General features: G+C 51.7%; 1 protein-coding gene across 7 annotated transcripts in view; it reads right to left on the bottom strand.

Annotated features, from left to right (window-relative positions):
• ATP11A (ATPase phospholipid transporting 11A) overlaps positions 1-19,300 on the bottom strand; it is a 128,868-nt gene that overhangs the window by 18,306 nt on the left and 91,262 nt on the right. For all 7 annotated transcript variants that reach the window (XM_038570085.1, XM_038570081.1, XM_038570082.1 and 4 more), the window contains 9 exons: positions 18,310-18,383; positions 14,621-14,724; positions 8,239-8,420; positions 5,863-6,114; positions 4,255-4,429; positions 2,365-2,467; positions 2,085-2,230; positions 1,558-1,617; positions 361-488 (listed from right to left, as the gene is read on the bottom strand). In XM_038570085.1, coding sequence (XP_038426013.1) covers positions 361-488; positions 1,558-1,617; positions 2,085-2,230; positions 2,365-2,467; positions 4,255-4,429; positions 5,863-6,114; positions 8,239-8,420; positions 14,621-14,724; positions 18,310-18,383 — 1,224 coding nt within the window. The remainder of the gene's footprint in view (positions 1-360; positions 489-1,557; positions 1,618-2,084; positions 2,231-2,364; positions 2,468-4,254; positions 4,430-5,862; positions 6,115-8,238; positions 8,421-14,620; positions 14,725-18,309; positions 18,384-19,300) is intronic.

The raw sequence follows: 19,300 nt of genomic DNA, 5'->3' as shown, positions 1-19,300 counted from the left end.
AGAAAACACTTTTTGGCAAAAAAGAGCACTATGACATCAGATCTACTAGCTTTCCTTTTTATCTCATGGAAGGGAATGTATTTGGCTTTAAAGGATAATGGAGGCTACAAACCACTGGAGTCACCGGGATGGAAGCTCTGATCCCAGGTCCTCCTCTAACTACTAAAAAGCCTGTTAGATACAAACTGGCTGACAGGCTCATTTCAAATCCTCGCTCTAAATTCGCAGTATATTTACTGAAGTCACATTGCTTCCCATGGAAGCGAGGGTACCAGCTGAAGGGGATGCTTCTGGGTTTGAGAGAACCAGAGCAGGGGTTTCTGTGCGGGAAGTGGCGTGCAGGGACCACTGGGCTTGTACCTGTAGAGGGAAGGGTCTCTCCTGAGCGTGTCTATGCTGACATGCTGTTCCATCAGGCTGTACAAGAGGATCGGGAGGGAAGTAAAGCTGATGTTGTACAGTGTCAGGTAGGCAGTGTCGTACAAAGTCTGCGGGAGGACAGAACCACGCTGAGAACCGCGCTCTGCAGCCCTCAACAAACTCGTTTCACCTTTTGTTTAAACGTATACATTAATTTGCAAAGACCCAGAAACATGAGCATCTTAAAAATCATACAGTCCTCTTTCTGTAGCTATAGACAACAGGACGTTTTCAACCCTTCATGACGTCAACTGTGAGGGTTAGAGCCACAGTCCCATGAATCCCTCCCTCAGCCACTGCCAACTTGCAACAAACAAGGTTGCTGAAAAGTTTGCAATTTGGATGCCATCTTCAAGTGTCAATTATTCCCAGTCCCAACCCTGCAGGGGGAAGGATCCTTGAAGGGCTGCTGCTGCTCTCCTGGGACACGATGACCAGGCACTCAGGAGGGGGGTCTCAGGTGCCAACTTGATCCTCTCGGTCAGGGGCAGAAATCCTGGGACAGCCCACATGTGCATGAGGCATGCACCAGGCACCTTGCTGGGGGCCACATGAGCAAGCCCATTGGAGCCACTGGGCCCCCATGTTTGCTCCTGAGTTTGCCTGAGGATAGGCTGCACAGGGGTGTGGGGTGGAGGGCACTGCACCCCTGACCTGCTGCCCCCTGAAGCCTACACATCCCTGCAGGCTGCTCTCTTTATAGCCTACTCACCCCTGCAACCTGCTCCCCTTATATAGCCTACTACTCCCTGCAACTTGTTCCCCTTATAACATACCCACCCCTGTAAGCTACTCACTCCCCTTATAGTCTACCCACCCCTGGAACTTGCTCTCCGTATAGCCTACACATTCCTGCAGGCTTCTCCCCCTATCGCCTACTCATCCCTGCAGCCTGCTCCCCTTATAGCATAGTCACCCCTGCAGCCTGCTCCCCTTATAGCCTACTCACCCCTGCAGCCTGCTCCCCTTAGAGCCTACTCACCCCCTGCAGCCTGCTCCCCTTATAGCCTACTCATCCCTGTAGCCTGCTCCTCTTATAGCCTAATTATCCCTATAGCCTGCTCGCCCCTTCAAGCCACCCCAAAGGGAAGGGAGTTAAGGCCCGGGAAGCTTCTGACTCCAGTCAGCAGGACTCACCTGTTGTGAAAATCCACAGAAGAACTGGTATAAAAACTGAGGGAAAATGAAGCAGACATTCTGAAAGGCAAGCCACATGCCAGTTAGTCCAAGAGTGTGCTGTGAGAGGTGTCTCCCCTCCTCAGCTGTCCCTGTAATACACCATATCTGCAGGAAGTGACCCCAAAGTGCCCCGTTCTCAGAAGCGTGGGTGACAGGTTTTAAAGTCTGCTCCTGTTTTAATGGCACTACCAGGCACACTGCCTTGTGAGCGGATGGCGTCCAGGGACTCTGCGTGGCCTGAGCATGATCAATGAATCATCTCCAGGACTCACAGAAGAACTGCCTTCTCTCAATCACGTGATGATGGCGAGGTTCCTCCGGGCTCCCCATCGAATCTGTGCACAAGGCGGGCCATACCTCCTGTCTTGGGGGCAGCATGGTACCACCTCCCTGTCGGCCACTTGTGTCCCCTCCTGAGCTGCCCCTTGCTGCACTGTGGAGCACTTAGCACACCACCTGCGGCCACAGCAGGGACACCCTCCTACCTTATAGAAGAAGTACTGCACGAGCTCAGATATCCGGATGTAATAGAAATGTCCGTGAACAAGCAGCATCTTCTTCAGGTGCTTAAATTTTGGGACTGCATAGTCGCTGTTCCTTGCAGCCTGACGACCCTCCTTCCCGATGACACCTGTGGGAGGAGACCCACTCTCAGCACTGGGGGGGAAAGCAGCCAGGAGCAGACAAGGCACCACCAACAAGGTGGCGGGTCCCGCCACTGCCTCCCCTCCCCACCTCATGGGCACCCAGGCGCAGATGGCTCACCAATGCCAACGTGCGCCTCCAGGATCATGCTGACGTCGTTGGCGCCATCACCAATGGCTAACGTGATGGGGTGCTCCTTTGAAAGTTTGATTAATTTAACAATCTGGAAAATAAAGAAACGTAGCATTTATCTTCTCTGTTCTCCATCTGCACAGATTATTCACTAACTAGAAAGAACACAGATGTCAAGTCAGTCAAGGAGAAAGGGACAGTGATCTGATTGGTGTGGCCCTCCTCCGTTCAAGCCGCTCTGCACACGGGATGGATCCTCTCATGCTGGAAGTACAACAGAGTCAAGAGAAGGCAGCTAGAGTGACTATAGGCAACAGACTGAGAAAGGCTGGTGAAACACGACATGAAGGAAGCAGCCGTCAGCTACCGCAGCACACACAGATTCAGCAGATGGTCGGTAAACCTAGGGGAGCACCTGAACAGCACGTTTGGCTACCAGACACGCTAGGTGGTGTTGAGCATCCATTGCTGAGCACTGAGCTACTTCTCCTGCTATTTTTTTTCATTCATATATATATATATTTTTAATTGAAGTTTGATTTGCCAACATATAACATCCAGTGCTCATCCTGTCAAGTGCCCTCCTCAGCGCTCCTGCTTTTTTAATCCTCGCACTTGCCACGTGTGCAAATCCTACCTGGCAATTTGATACAATTAATAATTTCAAGTATGCATTTCTTTGCAAACTTTTTCTCCGTCTATGTGTCTAAGTGCCACGGTTCAGGGTGGAAGATGGAAAAGATGAGGAGTGGCGTGTGGACTGCCTGCTGCTTCGAGATGAGAGTCTGAAACGCTAATATGTGTAAACATTTGTGAAAGTCCGTTAAAAACTGAAAAAAAAAAAAAAAAAAAGGGACCATGGAACACATGGTAGAAGACAGAACATAAAGTCCTGAGTTGTCCTCCTGGACGTGGTGACACGAGATTTATGTGAAGTAGGACACAGAAGACACGGCAGGGGGTGTGGGGGTGGGGCAGCCCCGCAGCCATGCTCCTGGGTCTCATGGGTGCCCATCGGGGGTGGGTCCTGGTACCTCTAGAGGCTCTGCTGTGCCACACACACGTGGTGTGCTACAAATGCTAGAAACGAGCTCTTCACATGTAGTTTTCAGTGTTTTACCCCAACCCTTGGTCCCTTGGTCAGCTGAGAAGTGACAGATTTCTTTCATAAACAATTGAAGAGCAATTGATCTAAAATGTGGCTGGACAAAGGGAGACATACTATAGGTTTACTGACACCAGTAGGACCCCGTGCTTACATGTGTCTTCTATAACACTTTACAAAATACCGAAAAGAAATATGTCTTCCGTGTGTCCCCAGTGGACCATGTGGTGGTAGGAGAACAGGAGTCTGGAGTCCTACAGGCCAGAAGCCATGCTGGGACTGGAGTTTCCAAGCACATCCTGCAGACAAGTGGCCCCAATTTTCTGGGTCTTACTCTTCTCTGTACAATTAGCATGACATCACTCATACAGCAGAATCCTTCCATAGGTCGAGTGGGTTAACTGTGTCTGTCTCCCTAACAACAGCAGGTACCTAATAAGCAGTTGCACCCTTCTGTCTTTCTGACAGATTTTCCTACAGATGCTTATAGATGAGGTTATACCTCTGTGATGTGGTTTTATTTCACAAGAGTCACACAGGGCCAGGCTTCCCAGCCTCCACTGGGACGATTGTCCACGTGATTCAGACAACTCTTAACTAACCACAACCAGCCAAGTAAGATCCATGTTTAATGCCTGCCATTCCTGCTTCTAGTTTTAAAAGGTGGTGCCTTGCTGGATTTAAAAAAGAGAAAAGTAGAGGCTGTCAGAACTACGCCAAGGCTCTGGGTGTCCACCCATCCCAGGGCCTGTGGAGGCCGGGGCAGGCCTGACCTGAGCCTTCTGCAGGGGTGCCATGCGGCAGCAGAGCACAGCGCTGCAGTTTCGGCAGATCTCCAGGAACAGCTCTCGGTAGTTGCCACAGCTTCCGTCCTCTCGGGGCTTCATGATCAGAGACAGCGCAGCTCCATCAATGATCAAGCCATAGTCTTGCATGTCTGCAGACAGTCTGTTTAGTTACACAAACCAGAGAGGTTACTCAGTAGCTAAGTCCACAGACTTCAAAAGACTATGTAATTTTTTGGGATGTCTACAGATGCTATAGATTGATGATCAGGGAATTAAGAAACTGGGGTTCCTAGCTTTATCAATACAGTCTTTAGAGCACTGGATGTGACACCCTCTACCACACTTTAAATTGAGTTCTATTTTTTATTTTTATTTTTTAAAGATTTTATTTATTATTCACAAGACGCAGAGGGAGAAGCATGCTCTCCGTGGGAAGCCCGATGCTGGACTTGATCCCAGGCCCCCGGGATCATGCCCTGAGCCAGAGGCAGATGCTCAACTACTGAGCCACCCAGTCATCCCTAAATGGAGGTTTGTTTTTTTTTTTTTTTTTAAAGATTTTTATTTATTTATTCATGAGACACACACAGAGAGAGGCAGAGACATAGGCAGAGGGAGACCCATGCAGGACTTGATCTCCAGAACCTGGGAGCATGCCCTGAACTGAAGGCAGATGCTCAACTGCTAAGCCACCCAGACATCCCCTGAAACTGAGTTTTAACAACACAATCTCATGCCACCGAAGCAGAGAAAACACAGTTCTAGTGGTTTTGTGTGCAGATTCTAGTACTTCTCCACAACAGATGGGGAACATGTGCCTGCGGCCTGTAGAGCTGTCTTTACTTGTGAAGCCTGGCCATGGTAACCAGCCTCGGGCTGCAGGCTTGCAGCTAACCTTCATGGGGCATCCTGCTGGAGGGCGTGCGTTGGAAAGAGTGCGGTCAGCATATGTCTTTTTGCTGGGTTTCAAAATTACAAGATCATCTCTAATCCCCCAGAGGAATCCTGCAGATCGGTGAAGGGAAGCATCTCCCACTCCTTATGAATAATCTAACATTTGCATAGGATGAGAGAGCTGCTTTTGCTTTACTACATTAATGAAAATCTAAAATGATTCCCATGAAATCTTAACCTCAGATCATGCATCTGATACCAGCAAGGACAGCATTAATAAAATGTGAGAAAACTGCTGAATGTTCTTGGGAAAAACAATCATGGGCATATCCGGCTCTGTCTCAACAGAGAAATAATCATGCATTATTAATATTTCTGTCTCCACTGACAGACACCCAGAGGAATCCGCAATACAGCCCTTGAGTGCCTCATCAGCCAATGAGAACAATCCCAACCCTAGTATTTTATTAATCAGTCAAGCCTGCACCCATAAGCAGCAGTTTAAAAGTGAACACACACACACATCTTATGCAAAAAGACACATCACACTTGCTGCAAAGACACGACTCTGGCCCAATTCCGTGGTTCACCGCTGACACACTGATGCCGTGGGGACCCCCGGGGACAGACCAGGCAGGCTGCCCGCAGGGGTGCCGAAGTCACACAGCCCTTCTGTGGTGGGATGGGGGCACTGCCTACCCTGAGAAGTTGTCCCTTGTCAAGCTCCCGCTATGGCGCAAGACAGTCTTGCTCAGCTCAAACAGGACGTCGTGTAGACTCTGCTCCTCAATTTTCTTCGTGGTGAGTTCAAGCAGCTGTGTGTTCCTCCTAAACAGCTTGCAGGCATAGCAGGTGGCAGCTGCTGTCTCCATCTTGTCCCCAGTGAGAACCCAGACCTTGATCCCGGCCTTCTGCAGAGCTTCTATGGTGTCAGCAGCTTTCTCCTGGAGCCTGAGCAGAGCAGAAATGAGACACACAATCCTGGGTGTGACACAAGTGAATCAAAGCAAAGAATCTCAAAAATTTGTGAGCTATGAAATTGTTTCTGTTCCCTCAAACTAAAAATCACCATGCCACTACCTCGCAATCTTACCATGAAGCACCTGGAGTTTTTATGGTTACATGTTAACTGTTCACAGGAGAGCACTTCTTATGGGAAAACGTGTAATAGTAAGAAGTGTCTGTCTTGCATACTCGACACCTGGTGAGCACGCTTGCTCTGTCTAGCTGGGACCCCTGACTTGTAGAGGATTTTAAGTAACCACAGGAGCGACCACAAACCGTCTTAACCAGGGAAAGATAGGATCGGGAAAACAGGTGATCTGTAGTACTCGCTGTGCTTTCCTTTGCATCAACTGCTGTAATCTGACACTTACAGACTGGAGCCCAGGCACCTCTAAATCAGGTAAGATACGGGACAGCCAGCTGTGTTCCACCACCTGCCGACACAGACCCTGGGCTCTCCACACGTGTGATGCTGGGAAGCACTCTGCCTCCACCGAAGGTCGTGGGATGAGGCTCCATCGGCAACCCCATCTGAGGTATGGGAAACCCAGATGGTGGGCATGCAGCAGCACGCACACGGACGAGCAGTTCACACACTGCTCAGGTTGCCTTGCCGTGTGTGGAGGCCTTGTATCAAAGCCACGTCTGCCTCATGTGGGACTTACATTCTCTCCAGACTTTACAGTCCTGTAAAGTCTTTTCTGTAAAGTCCTGCCTGCTTTTGGCAGGCAGTGTGCCATAGTGTGCCATGCTCCTGTCCGGTACTGGCGGGTTCAGGTCCTAACTGGGGCGACCCAATGAGACTTGGGGTGGGCCTCTTCAGTATAGCCCCAAGCCAATGACCTCGGCATTCGAGAGACACAGAAAACATCTCAATTTCATCTACTTTCCACTTTTCTGAAACCGAGGCCAGAAAGGTTCAGTCTGCAGAAATATTCTGGGGTTTCAGGAAAATGATCTGTGACCGAGTATTATCACTTCAAAGCTGCTGGCTCCCACCTGCCCCAGGCCACTTCTGTTTTCGAGGTCTCGACTTCCCTCTGAGTGGATCTGTTCCCTCAACCCTCAGGAGGGTGTGCGGGCACAGCTCCCCCAATTAGACCTTCCCCTCCCTGCACCTCCTTCGAGGACAGTCTCCAGGCAAATGCACCATATGTCCCTCTCTAGGTCCCCTGGCCAGGGGACCCTCAGTGGCCATGGCTTCGCAGTCTGAGGCCCATCCCGAGTGCAAGCTATGCTTCCTGTGTTGGCACCTGGGCCCCCATCTGGCCGAAGTGACAGGACTTCTAGACACAGCAGTGTCAGACATGTCACCCGACACCCTATCGAGGTTGGGAAGCCAAAGACTGGTCATTAAAGATACTGGGAAGTGTGGGTTTCCAGTAAGGACTTAACAGTCAGGTTCATTTATACCTTAAAGACTCTGAAACTTTACAGGAAATAAATCTTTAGCAAATGCCCTCAAGTGTCTGCTTCATTCTATTAAATGGGGGTATTTTTTCTTTTCCTTTCTCTCCAAGCTCTCAAGTCATAAGAATGACATGCACCCGTGTGTTAGTGCACGAGGCCTGAACTCCCTTCCAGGCTCCACACATAATGGTGGCAGGTGAGCGGCTGTGGCTTCGGAGCACAGGAGACACACATTTGGTAACGTAACCAGTCATTAGTCATAGTTTCTGCGATATTCTACTTCACAGTTTTAAGTTTCTTCAACAAGAAATGACACTGAGTACGTTCACATCGAAAATGTTATGCGTGAACTTAGGGCTGCTGACAAATTTTAGGAGCAGAATCAATTCTTGACTGAATGCTAAAGAATGGTTTATGAATGACTGTTTCTTGACTACTGATGACGCGTTATGAACGAGACAACCATCTGGTCCTGATTCACGGCAGTAAAACACGGTCCAGGCACGACCTTGGGGAACACCACCCTGAGGCCTGTCGTGTCCTGCTGCAGATGCATGTCCACGTGAGGACATGAGGTGTGGCAGTCAGTCCCACTGCACCCCGCAGGCCCCGCCGCCTCAGCACCACCACCGCCTTGATGGGGCACGGCGCAGACTCTACCTGTCCTCGACAGCCGTGGCACCCAGCAGAACAAGGTCTTTCTCTATTTGTTCATAGGCCTCTGCTAGCTTCTTTTCTCGATCCTGAAGTGCCACTTTGGCAGCCTGCAGCAGCGTACAAATGCCTTCATATTCTTCCGGATTGAGCCTTTTGTAGGCAACACACAAGGTTCGAAGCCCCTCCTGCGGGAGACAGCGCAGCGTTTAACGTAAATCCAAGTGTCACTCCCCTGGAATTTTATCTGTCATGAGCTTTCTCAATATCCCCTCTCTTTCATTCAAACTGACTGCAGAATTAACAGGCAATCAACCCTTAAAGGATTGCCATTATATCTGAATTATTTATATGCACATTAAATATACAATCATTATAGATTACTAAATTCCAAACAGGTAAGCATGGCAATAATACAAATCAGGGCTGTGAAAATATAAAACTTTGTTCTTTTATTTTGACAAATGAAGGGTTAAATTTTTCTTCGGACAGTATTTAGAAATTTCACTGTAAATATCAAGTGATGTTTCTAAAGTAACATTTTTTACGTGGGAAGTCTGTGATACCATTTGATCTTACTTAGCACCCACCAAAGAAAAACTGCTCAGTTATTTATCAAACATACTGCGTCCACGGGACAGAGAAATAAGGATCCAACAACAGTGGATTCACTGCGACTGTAACTCTGGATGTCACCATGCAGAGCACACGCCCCCAGCCAGCAAGGCGCCATTGAGCTCGAGGGCCGCACATGAAGCACTTAATTCCATCAGTCAAAGTGCCCTTCCTGTCTGGATGAGGCAAACCATCTAAACCATCGCAAAGGTCTGAGTGATGCTCTAAGGATGACCTCCCCTCTGTCTCAGCCCTGACTCAACTAATCCTAGGAAAAGACCCAGAGTCCTCCTATGCAATCAGTCCAAATTCTGGGAGGATACTGGTGTGTAGGAGTTTTTTAAAAGATTTTCTCGTATGTGAGTTCAAATTTCCTGTAACTGCCCAGAGAAAGCTTCGCATGTTTCGCTATTTCTCAGACCTCCAGATGTGGCTGAAGGACGCAGTCACAGAGGTGAATGTCTCCTACTGTCCTTGAAGCTCTTCCAAGAGTTGGTGGGAAGGGAAGCAGAGCTTTCAGAAATGAAAAAAAAAACAAACTTGTTTTTAAAAAGAGGTATGGGGCTTCCACTTGTGGAGTCAGGGAATAGAAATACTTTTCCTGATTCCTCCTGCTAAGTGCTACCCAAACCCTAGATGTTGTATAGGAGACCACACTATACCAACAAAGCCACGGACACTACACGAAAAGAAAATTAAAGAGCAATATCCTTCCCAAAAAATGCAGATGAAAAGTCCTCAAGTAAGTTGAGTGCAAGAGCACACCTAAAGGATTATGCAGCACGACCAAGTGGATTTACCCCAAGGAGGCAAGGAGGACTCAGCCCAGGAAAATCAGTCCCTGAGACACAGGAGAGAATGACCAAGCCCCCCACAATCATCTCAAGTGATGTAGAAGAAGCATCTGATAAAATCCAACACTAGGGATCCCTGGGTGGCGCATCAGTTTGGCGCCCGCCTTTGGCCCAGGGCGCGATCCTGGAGACCCGGGATTGAATCCCACGTCGGGCTCCCGGTGCATGGAGCCTGCTTCTCCCTCTGCCTGTGTCTCTGCCTCTCTCTCTCTCTCTGTGTGTGACTATCATAAATAAATAAAAATTTAAAAAAAAAGTGGTGTTGGGAAAACTGGACATCTACCCACGAAGATTGAGGCTGGACCCCTCCTCACACCACTTATAAAAGTAACTCGAATGGTAAGAGCTGATGTTGTCAAACTCTTAGAAAAAAACACAGGAAAATCTTCCTGATCCTGGGTTTGGCAATGGTTTTACAAATGTAACAGTAAAAGCAGAGGTAACAAAAGAAATGGGAGATAAACTGGGCTTGATTAAAATCTTAAAATTTCTGCATCAAAGGACACTATCAAGAGAGTGAGGCCACAGCCAATAGGAATGGGAGAAAATGGTCACAAATCACATTCTTGTTAAGGTGTTAGGATTCAGAATATATAAAGAGCTCCTACCATTCAACAAGAAAAAAAAAAACAGCCCAATTTAAAGTGGGCAAAGGATCTGAATACACATTTCTGCAAAGACCTCCCAGTGGTCAGGAAGCACCAGAAAATGTGCTCAGCAGCTGTGGCCATTAAGAGAATACAAATCACCACCATAATGAGATGCCGCTGCACACCCAGCACGAGGACTATAAAACCATGGAAACTAACGCACATCAGTGAGGATGCAGAGAAGCTGACACCCTCATGCATATCTGGCATGAATGTGAAATAGAGCAGCTCCTGTAGGAAACAGTCTGGTGGATCGTCAAGGGTCCCTGCGTGACTTGGCAATTCCATCCCCAGGTGCACGACCACAGAACTGAAAGCAGGGTCCCAAACAGGCTTCCTACAAGCACTACTCCTAGCTACCAAAATGTGGAGACAAGCAGTGTGTGCATCAACAGACAGATGGACAAGATGTGGCCCATGCAGCGAATCCATCCCAAGGAGTATTATTGCACTGTAAAGGGCATGAAGCTTGGGTGCAGCTACACCTGGATGAGCCTGGAGGACATTCTGTGAGGTGAGAGAAGGTGGCCACGTGAGCACAAATATCGTATCATCCCACATACAAGAGATACCCAAGACGGCTAGGTGTGCGGGGACAGAAGGGAGACCAGAGGTTGGCGGGTCCAGGCAGAGCGGGGAAGGGGCAGACTTTGCTTCATGGTACAGTTTCTGTTTGTGACAGAAACTTGGCAACAGAGAGTGGTGATGGCTGGAGGACGAATGTAGTTGATGCCAATGATTTACACACTTATGACGGCCACCAGGCAAATTATGTGTATTTACAACAACAACAAAATGGATCTCAGACTTAAAGGTAAAACATAAGGGAAGATAGAAGAGAGCACTCAGTACCCAATGGCGATAAAGAGTCTAGGTGTGACTCCATCGCAGGATGCACGAGGGAAAATGCACAAGACAGACGTCCTTGGAATTAAAACCGTTTGCTCTGCAAAGTGCCCTGTGGAGAGGATGAAAGCAGCAGCAGAAATGAAAGAACCTATTTGCAAATCACAGGTATGATGAAGGGTTCACATCTTAAACATCTAGAGAACTCTCAAAACTCAACCTAAAAACCAAACCAAAAATCTCACCATTGTCTTAGAAAGTTGGCAAAACACAAGTAGGGACGAGTTGCCGATGGCACCAGAGCACACAAGAGCTCACTGGGGCCAGTGGCCTGGGCAGGCTCAGCCACCACCTGCCTGTCAGAGGCACTGGCTACAGACACCAGAAAATGGGTGGGAGTTTCTTAAAAAAACTCAGTGCCACTTACATCATGCTCTTGGGCGTTCACCCCAGAGAAACAAGACCGTATGTCCACAGAACCGGGACACAGGTTTCACGCAGGTTTATTCCTGACGGCTTCAAGGTGGAAACAACCCTAATGGTCATGGGGGAGGGTACAAAGCACCATCTGCACAATCTTTACAACTTGCTGAAATTCCATGATCATCTTAACGTCAAGTCCCAAACCCAGTGACCCTATAGGTGCCCCTGCTCAGACCTGGGGTTGGGGTTTCCTGGCAGCCCCTTGGCATCTCCAGAGGGCCGGTGGGCATTTGAGGGGTTCCCCAGCCTGGGAACAAGCCATCAGGAGGTAGAGGGGATGGTGCTGTCCCAGAAGCCAGGCTACAGACCTCATGGCTCACAGGGCCTTCTCCTCTGGACTGAGGAGGAACTCGCTCCCCCGAGTGATACCCTGGACCCACCTGACATGTCCTAAAGCCACCATCCAAACAGGACAAACTGGTGCCTGATGGGAACACAGGGCGACCCCGAGCCCAGCAAGATAGATTCCACGGGCCAGTCCAGTCAAAGTCCCCCAGCAGGCAGAGGGCAGAGAGCAGAGAGCATCACCCATCGCAAGGACGCTAACCATGTAGCTCCGAGGGCAGAACGAGCAGAGAAACAAAAAAAGCTACCACGTCATGTCACACACGTCCTGAAGATTTTTTTTTTTTTAAGATTTTATTTATTTATTCATGAGAGACAGAGAGAGAGAGAGAGAGGCAGAGACACAGGCAGAGGGAGAAGCAGGCTCCATGCAGGGACCCCGACATGGGACTCGATCCCCGGTCTCCAGGATCACGCCCTGGGCTGAAGGCAGGTGCTCAACGGCTGAGCCACCCAGGGATCCCACGTCCTGAAGTTAAATACAGACATGCAGGGGACAGAAAGTCCTGGTGTCTGGGGTGGATATCCCCCCCCCCCCCCCCGGGGCTGCTGGCCGACGAGATACAGCACGTGAGAGGCATGGCGTGGAGACGGGGTGGCAGAAGGTACCCAGAATGAAACAGAAGACGTTTTCAAAAGAAAAGACCCAGGGAGCCTGGCAACGGTGTAGAGCCCGCAACCCCACACGGCTGCAGTTCCTGAAATGTAGGCGCTGAAAAGGCATCTGAAGACCTACCAGCTGAGAAACTTCCCAGCTTGATTAAGAACCACAGACCCCCAGACCCAGGAGGCTTGAGCATCCTGAGGCGGTGTGACGCAGCCGCGCCAGAGCCCGCCATCGCCGCCAGCCCGACACAGCCACAAAAGAGGGCCACGGGATGCAGACAGAGAACGTGTCCACCCTGACAGCGGCCCCTCCAGTGAAAGGAAATGCCGGTCCACGCCGCACACACGCAGCTGCTTCCTGTAATGGCCTCACAGGTGGACAGGCCACGTGTGTGTCAGAGAGGCCTTCCTGCATCCGGTCGCCGTGCCGCCAGGGAGGGCAGTGGGCACACAGGAGCCGCAGGACAGAGCACCTGGGCCGAGCCGTCTGACAGGTCCTGGCGAGAAGCTCCAGCACTGCCACGGGGCACTGTGGGTCCTGGAGCCACTCGGGAGGAGGTCACGAGATGCGGCGGCAGATTGCCTGGTGCGACCTTTGGCGCCAGATGCGAGGTTATTAGAGTGTGGAGAGGAGAGTTTAAAGCCAGTTGTGATCGTCAGGGGCCTCAAGGACCAGGAAGTTGTGCTGCCAGCACGCGGTGCACAGGAGCAGGCACCAGGAAACGCTGCCTCAAAGTCAGCGTGCTTCTCAGGTGCACCCAGCAGCTGTTCTCATGGAACACACAGAGTCCTGGGGTGGACACGGTGGTCCCCTGAGGGAAGGGGAGGGGTGGACAAAGGACCCCAGAGGGGCGGGGAGCATCCTCTCAGCATCCTAGGCACAGACCCTGGAGTTTGGGCAGTGGCCTGGGTCTCTGTGGACCACAGATAGGCCCAGACCTGTTCAACAGCTGGGGTCGTCCGAGCATGGTCGGTATCCTAGCCTCTGTCACAGGAGCCAGGCCACCTGTCATTTCAGACCCAGTGCCAGAGTGACTCGCAGATGGCGCTGCCCACCCCCCCGGGAGTAACCTGGCACACCCGTGTTGACACTCAAAACCCAGAGATGGCTGCACCTGCGTGTGTGCCCTCACGGCACTTCACAGAAGCCCTCCATTCGCGAATAGAACCCTTGCCTCCGTGGGCAGGGGGTTGAGTGACCGTGACTGTCCTGTACACCAAGGCTCAATCATCTCCAACGTGCACGTCCTTAAGGGTCCCTGCTGGTTCAGGGCAGCTCCTTACCTGGCCAGCAGGTGTCAGTGGGCACCCACACACCCCACCAAGTGTGTAGCAGCTGCCGCGGGCAGGAATGGCCCGAACAGCCTGATGCAAGGTGGATGATTCCCGACCCGTATTCCGAGATTTCTGTGGCCAAACCCTCCTTGGTTTATAACGACCGTTACACATTAAATCCTGTGGTTTGCAGCAGTAGGACAAGGCTGTGAGGAGCCACAGTCCCTGGCTTCGGGTCTGGTGTGGAGAGCAGGATGGTCTCGAGTCAGGCACATGCCCTCCTGCACCGGAGGCAGGGGAGGTGCCAGCGGACGAGGCTGGGGGCTCAGGCAAACTGGCGAACTGCACACACTGCGGGACATGTGGGACAGGTGGAGTGGTGCCCTTAAGAACGGGAGTGCGGGGAGCCACGCTGGGTATGTCACCATGGAAAGGGACTTCACTGTGTTGACGAGAATCACCAGAAATCCTCAGGACCCCCCCCAATCCCCACAGACCTGCTTATAATCCTGATCCCTTAACCACCAGCCTAGCCACCAGGTTAGCCCCCAACGATGGAAGCACACGCAGCCCTAGCATTGACGGGTTTCCATTCCACGTGTGGCCTTCAGAGTGCATCCCTCAGGGGACAGAAAAGGACGCTGGTAGCCAGGCTGCCCCCCACCCGGCCCCCCAGCTGGGATGTGCATGCCGCCCCCGCCAGCCTCATCTCACCACCGCGTTGCGCTCCACTCTGGCCCGGATCTGGTCCACTTTGCCTTCTATCACTCGGGGAAATATCGAAGAATCTGCTCCTTTGCAGAACAGATAGATTTCTCCTATAAAACAAAGGGAAAAAGGATGTTTGATCATATGTGGGGAAGACGAGTTTATTTTTCACGTCATGCTTTTATAAAGAAACAAAAATAGGAACGCCAGTATTGAGACCATCGTAGAGATTTCCTGAGACCAGTTACCACGTTCAGTCAGGAGAATGTTGTGTCTTTATTCCCACAGCCTCAGACCTCACAGTTCAGCACCAAGGAGACCGGTCACCACTGCCGCTATGTGGCTGGCCCGGGCCAGGTGGACACGGGGGCATGACCGGCCCATGATGGGCCCCCTACGCTGACAAGCTGCAGTGAGCATCTGGCTGTCCTTCATGCTAACAAGACGCACAGGAAACCTGTTGTGAAATGTCCCCAATCACGTCCCAGCGGCTTCACAGGTGCTCGTCCTGCAGACATATGCTTCCCTGCCCTCAAGATAAACCGGTTTTCTCTTTCAGATAAGCAGGGAACTCCAGTATGAGATGGAGAGCAGACCAAGGACACAGAAGACGCCAGCTCTAGTCAACAGGCCCCTGCAGGTGGAGCGCCCTTCTCCTCCAGCCACCGAAAGCCACGAAGCACGTCACCTGGCTGGCTTCGTTTGTCGGTGGCTCCTGGAAGCACTGTGGGGTTGGTCCATCAGAGCAGCGGTGGCCACAACCGGGCATAAGCCCAGATGCTGAGCTCCTGGCCTGGCGCAGATCCCTGGAATCCCTAGATGCTGGCAGCCCTCAGAAGGTGCATGGGGGAAACCAGGTCCAAGGGCACTGGGGGAGCAGGCGACTGTCCTACCGCAGCCATGGTGCCAGGTGGGTGGGCAGGGAAGGGCCACACCTGGGGCGATGGCTACCAAGACCGCCGGGCTGGACAAAGGTGCCCGAGCTGAGCGGCAGTATCCCGAGCCCAGCCATGTTATTCCCTTGATCCCAGAAGGGACTCACTCTGGTGGCACATGCAGAACATCTCAACAGCATAATTCCTGCTCACAAAGTCCTGAGACCAGACTGAGGCTCAGGTCAACCTGCGTCAGAAAGGACGGTGGCTAGTAACTTTCGAGCGCCAGCACACAGAGCCAGCCTGGAGCCCTTCAGGGCAGGGAGCCAAATCCCCAGGGCACACCCGCCAACTGTGTGGGCCCCGGGCCCAGGTTCTTGTCACGAGCCACGGAGAATGGGGCCTTGGGCGGGCCTCACAACCAGCCTGGGTGCAGAGCCCATTCCTGACTGCAGACCTAATCTCTTCAGACACAGTTTACAGCAAGAAGGGCAGTCAACACGATGTCAGGATGTGTTCCCCAACACGTTTTTCTGGTTGAGCTAGCATGTGTTGTGTCCTGGGAAGCCTGCGGCTCTGCAGGGGAGCCCTCAGGACAGGCAGCCGTCTCCCCATGGAAGGGGCCCTGGAATGGCGTGGCTGCCATGGACAGATTCTTAGCATGACCCAGCTCCTTCTCAGGCTCCGTGATGCCCTTCTGAAGGATGGTGGCAGCTGTTTATGAGGGGTCCTCAGAGCCTCCCTGGCCGCAGCTGCAGGTGCCCTGCTTAGGAGGTGGCACAGGTGGGGCAGGTGAGTCATGGCCGCCTCACTTCCTGTGGTGGGGTCATTCCTGCGGCTCGGGACCAGTCTCCCAGACATGACTCACCTGCCCGTGCATCCCTGTGGGGGGGTCACATTCCACTTCCATGTCTTACTTCCGGGCCATTCTGAGTGGCTTCAATCCTGGGGAGGGCACCTGGACCGCACGGTGGAGCTGCCCACGCTGGCACACCCGAGCGTGTTTTTCAATATCATGGGTGAATGTTTCCCATGTCCTGCTGACCCCCAAGGCAGGATGTCTCCACATGTTACGGGCAGCACTTATATTACAGGGTTTTATGTCCTGAGACACTCAGATGGAGTCTCTCTAGCTGACAACAGGCTCAGGGGCGTGGGGACCATGCAGGGCAGCATCCAGAGCTGCCACATGCGTCCCAGGCTCATCGACCAGCACTCCAGAGGGTGACTCACAGTCTTCTGTTTGAAGACATGCCCCGCAACCCCGCACCATCCCCTGTGGCCTGAGGAGGAGGACAAGCTGCTGCCGGTCCTGCCAGAAGACAGCCACCAGGGCAGCCCGGGTGGCTCAGTGGTTTAGCGCTGCCTTCAGCCCAGGGCGTGATCCTGGAGACCCGGGATCGAGTCCCATGTCTGGCTCCCTGCATGGAGCCTGCTTCTCCCTCTGCCTGTGTCTCTGCCTCTCTCTCTCTCCTTGTGTCTCTCATGAATAAATAAATAAAAGAAGAAGAAGAAGAAGAAGAAGAAGAAGAAGAAGAAGACGACGACGATGACGACAGCCACCAGGACCTTGTTTCTATGGACACCTACTGCCTTTGCTCCTGCTGTAATGCGGGTTTCCTGGTTAGGACACCGGCTGACACAAAATTCCCCAACGTGCCTTCAGATCACGTCAGGCTCAGAGTCAGGTTTCAGGGTGGTGGCTGTATTTGGTTGCTGACAGGCAACTTTCCAAAGAGATAAACACAGCCTATTGCCTTGTTTTACGAAACAAAAAGGAATAGAATCCTGTATATTTTGATAAGATGCCATTTAAAATTGCAATTGCATTAAATAAGTTGAATTTAGAAGTATTTACTCAGTACTCCATAGTAATAAAGGGGTGAGTACATCCTAAGTATAGCTTCCGTGTTTACGATGCTTATAGTCTCCAGGTCAGAAGACAGGCAAACATCTCATCAGGTGGAGGGTCTCCGGGTGGAGAAGCCTCACCAGGTCGAGGGTCTCTGGGTGGAGAAGCCTCACCAGATGGAGGGCCTCCAGGTGGAGAAGCCTCACCAGGTGGAAGGTCTCCGGGTGGAGAAGCCTCACCAAAAGGAAGGTCTCCGGGTGGAGAAGCCTCACCTGGTGGAGGGTCTCCAGGTGGAGAAGCCTCACAGGTCGAGGGTCTCCAGGTGGAGAAGCCTCACCAGGTAGAGGGCCTCCTTTGGAAATCATGCATACTTGGGACTGGCCTGGGGCCGAGAGCTGGGAAGGCAGTTTAGGGCATCAGTGCTAGACACTGAGAACTGTATCACTGTCATCTCAAGGTCCCTCAGGGCGCCAGTGGGGTCTTTAGGATGACATGTGGCTGGAGACTGGAAGGCAGGGCTGCAGGTGGGAGCTGTTAGACTGTTGTGTGTGTGGTGGCCGCAGGGAAGGAGAGGAGAGCCCGCTGTCTCTGCCCGCCAATCCCGTGGGAACCACATCGGCCTGCCTTGTGCCAGCCCACCACTGGTCACAGGCTCATCTTTTTTTTTTTTTTAATTTTTATTCATTTATGACAGTCACAGAGAGAGAGAGAGAGGCAGAGACATAGGCAGAGGGAGAAGCAGGCTCCATGCACCGGGAGCCCGACGTGGGATTCGATCCCGGGTCTCCAGGATCGCGCCCCGGGCCAAAGGCAGGCGCTAAACCGCTGCGCCACCCAGGGAATCCCGATTTTTTTTTTTTTCTTAAGAGAATGAATGGTTAGATCCTAAAGCTCCCAGAGAATGTAAGCATCAGAATAAAACCACCACGCTGTACAATTCAAGAAACGAAGGAAAAAGACATTCCTACCTGTAGCAGATTTTACAATCACACTCATTCTCCTTCTTACTGAGTCAAAACTCAAAATTTCCAGCAATTCAAACCTGAAAAAGAGATCAAAACTTGTTTTTAAAACCTGGCTCTGTAAGCCCTGTAATCTAGGTGATCACAGTGCATTCTTGGCACAGTGTTAGGCTCCTCTGCCCTGAGCACAGCCCGCCCCATCTCCTGCCCATCTCCTGGGCTGGCCATGCTTTCTTGGGGGCGTTGTCGGGATTCGTGCAGTGGGGGCTGCACTGCTGGCGCTAGCACCAGTGGCCCCCAGGGACCAGAGAGAGGCAGAGGCCAGGCATCGCAGGCTGAGCCCTAGCCCAAGTTGTGGCTGCCCCGGGAGTCTGTCCAGCACACAAACTGCATGTTCACTTCCCTGAATTCTGGGCACAGACTCACAGGCCATACCAGAGCTGCAATCCCCGGCAATATGGCATGTCCTTGAAGTTAATAAAAATCATTTAAAATGCAAAGAAAATCGACATTAAACTGGCTTGTACAGTCATTATCAAAGACTATAATTTCTGCTAACATTTGAAATACTGGAAGTGGCTCAGCCCCCTGGAGAGATGCCCTGGAATGCCCTCGAGGTCCAGAGACCCCAACCCAGCTCAGGGAGCAGTAAACCTCATGGTGCAGCTGGCTTGCAAGCCGTGGGAGGGCTGTGCAACCCTGGGCAGCAGCCGAGGGCGTCCTATCCTCCCCAGGGGCTGCCAGCGCTGCAGGGGCAAGCTCACCGCGCCTACCCAGGACCAGCAGCCACTGTGGGTCAGGGGCTCACCTCCTGCCAATCCAGGAGTTTATTTTTCTTAAGGAAATGTTAAAATTCCAGGGGTTTTTGCAGCTATGGAACCGAGTGTTATATTCTTTGCCACACGTCTCCATCTATACCCATTATTACAAGTCACATTTGTTTACAAAGGAGAGATGGAGTTTTGAGTGAACACTACAGATACGTGCCCCGTCTCAG

Source organism: Canis lupus, chromosome 22 (assembly GCF_011100685.1).
Source record: "Canis lupus familiaris isolate Mischka breed German Shepherd chromosome 22, alternate assembly UU_Cfam_GSD_1.0, whole genome shotgun sequence".
NCBI lineage: Eukaryota > Metazoa > Chordata > Mammalia > Carnivora > Canidae > Canis > Canis lupus.
This window is presented reverse-complemented; position numbering and strand designations above follow the sequence as displayed.